This window comes from Orycteropus afer, unplaced genomic scaffold, assembly GCF_000298275.1.
Source record: "Orycteropus afer afer isolate SDZICR_OR568_19922 unplaced genomic scaffold, OryAfe1.0 scaffold00036, whole genome shotgun sequence".
NCBI lineage: Eukaryota > Metazoa > Chordata > Mammalia > Tubulidentata > Orycteropodidae > Orycteropus > Orycteropus afer.
This window is the reverse complement of record NW_006921623.1, coordinates 17,364,099-17,366,986: the sequence shown is the minus strand read 5'-3', so window position 1 is coordinate 17,366,986 and position 2,888 is coordinate 17,364,099. Positions and strand designations below refer to the sequence as shown.

General features: G+C 38.0%; 1 protein-coding gene across 1 annotated transcript in view; it reads right to left on the bottom strand.

Moving 5' to 3' along the window:
- CUNH11orf65 (chromosome unknown C11orf65 homolog) overlaps window positions 1-2,888 on the bottom strand; it is a 59,770-nt gene that overhangs the window by 23,309 nt on the left and 33,573 nt on the right. The window contains exon 5 of the mRNA XM_042780358.1: window positions 1,562-1,692. Coding sequence (XP_042636292.1) covers window positions 1,562-1,692 — 131 coding nt within the window. The remainder of the gene's footprint in view (window positions 1-1,561; window positions 1,693-2,888) is intronic.

The window sequence follows — 2,888 nt, the reverse complement described above, 5'->3', positions numbered from 1 at the left end:
TTCTCTAGAGAACTCAGTCTAACACATCCACACAATAATGTAGTAATATTTTAAAATTTCTCTTTTGCCCTGTGTACACTATTAAAATGCTAAGAAGCAGCTAGGTACTCCACAATCGTTATAATCAATGTTGGCACCACAAAGACTAAGTATCTCTGTTACTTAATCATCCAAAGCCTTGCCTTCCATCTCAGTTTTGTCCCAGCCTTCACCATTAATAATCTGAGTAATCATTATGCTACTACATACTATGGATGATCTGTGTTTTATTTACCCAAGTAAGGAGATTATTTTATGTTCTTTGAATATATGTTATTGTTGTTGTTATGTGCCATTGAGTTGGACCCGACTCATAATGACCCCTCCTTGGGTTTCCGAGGCAGTATCACTAAGGAAGTAGATTGCCCAACCTTCCTTCCGAGGAGTGGCCAGTGGGTTTGAACCGCCTGCCTTCTGGTTAGCAGTCAAGTGCTTTAGGCACTATGCTGCCAGAGCTCCTTTTGTATATATAGCCAACCCAATTGTAGATTTAAAAGTATGTTTCCTGGGGGTCTTAACCTTGTACTCATTACTGTATCAATTAATGTCCCAACAGGAAACAAATGGCAAACTCAAAAAAGGCTAATTCAAGGAAGATTTACAATGAAACTATAAAGGTCAAGGCATAGGGAAGGAGCTCGGTGGCATAGTGGATAGGCATTTGGCTGTTAACTAGAAGGTCAGCAGTTCAAACCCACCAGCGGCTCCACAAAAGGAAGATGAAGCAATCTACTTTTGTAAAGACTAACAGCCTCTGATTCCAGTGGGGGTCACTATGAGTCAGAATTGACTCGATGGCAATGAGTTTCATTTCTGAGTTTGGGTATAGGGAAATCACACATCCAGAGAAACCACGTGTATAGGGAGGGAACAGTGCAATAACTCAGAGTTAGTATCGCCGAGCTGTTACCAGCTGTATAGGTCTGAAGTAATTACTGAAGGGAACAGTTACCAGAAACTGGAAGAAGAGCAAGCCATGTAGTCAATAGACTTGAGAGGTGCACTGTCTTTAAATAAGGGGCACAGGCTGTCCAAGTTGACATTACAGAAAGGGAATAGAGGGAAAAATACCTCTAAGTTACTTTTCTCCCCCTGCCCCATATCCTGCCTATTGGATGAACCCAACTGAAGATTGAGGGTACTGAAGCCCTTTGAGTTAATCTATAGAGTAAATCTTTTCAGGCAAAGAGAATGGTGGAAAAGGGTATAGGATATGTCTCAGGAACAAAATGAAGTTACTTGACATGTAATAGTAAATGCTTATTTTCTTTTCTAACATTCCAACAGATTGTAATTTTCTTAAGGCCAAAGACAATCTGTATTTTCCTATTTATATTCTAGAGATTAACAGAGTGTCTGGCACATGGTAGGCATACATTAAATATTTTATTTCTATGCAATTTTAAAAAATATAACTATAATCTTATATTTTAAATTAACATATAATTACTTAGTAGCAATAGGAAGAAAATTAATTTAAAATACTATATACTTCTTTAGTAAATCTATTTTATCAACTTACATTTGCCTCATCCATTCTATTTTTCTAATTTTTCTTTTCTTTTCCAAATCTTTCCTTCTCTTTAGTTTAGAGAAATGAAATATGCTTTCCTTTTTGTCTTCCAGGATTGCATTTTCAGCAGGCATCCAAAACTATTGAGAAATGAAAGATTAATATACAAAACTTTAAAATATTGAATGTGAAGTTATTTGGCTATAGACAAGAACTTCTGTGCAATCAGTTAAGAATATTCTAGGATACAAATAGAAGGGACTATAAGTTCATTTAAGTGATGGGTAAGTGGTACATTGAGATTTCAGAGGTAGGTAAATGTCTCCCAGAAAGAAGATACACATGCCACAAAGAGAGTGGCAAAGTGCCAGTGTCCTGAGGTACTTAATAAGTATTTGTTGAATGAAATAAATAAATAGACATAGTCTAAAAAAATGTCATGTTCTCCCATGAACAGATCTGACTTTTTCTTAGTGCTTTGATTCTTGAAGACCCTAATTCTCAAGGAGTACAGGCATTCTCCAGAAACAAAGAAGTTCCTCTATTATGACCCAAGACTGTGTGGGTTCTCTTCTATGACACTGAAGATTTTAATTTCAAATTCTGAGCTGCTGGAGTTACTACTTCAGTGGAACCTGTGTGTCCCACAGGAAGTGCTTGCTATTTAAAATCAGAAGTCTCAGGGTGGGAGACTGTGAAACTGTTCTATTCTTCTATTATTTTATAGCTTCACTTCCACTACAAATGCTTTTTACCCTCATGGACACACCAGTACATCAATCCCTTCATTTTTTTCCCAGCCTATCAGCACCTTCTGGGTCCTATTTCTTCACCCTATTGCTACCAGGAGGATCACCGGCATCCTTCCTCCTGTTTGCCTAATTTTCCACTTCCCAATTCATTGTTCCTTCTCACGCTGGGAATAAAGAAACCAGGGACACCATGAAAAAACACATAACAAAATGACAGCAACCAATTCATACTTGTCGATAATTACACTGAATGTTAATTGATTAAATTCACCACTCAAGAGACAGAGAGTTGCAGACTGGATAAGAAAATATGACCCATCAAAATGCTGTCTACAAGAGAAACACCTTAGAGACAAAGACAAAAATAGACTAAAAATCAAAGGTTGGAAAAAGATATATCAAGAAAATGGCAACTATAAAAGAGCTGTTGTTGTTGTTGTTATGTGCCATCGAGTCGGCCCCAACTCATAGCGACCCCTCCTTGGGTTTTTGAGGCAGTATCACTACGGAAGTAGCATTGCCCAACCTTCCTTCCGAGGAGTGGCTGGTGGGTTTAAACCGCCAGCCGTCTGGTTAGCAGGCAA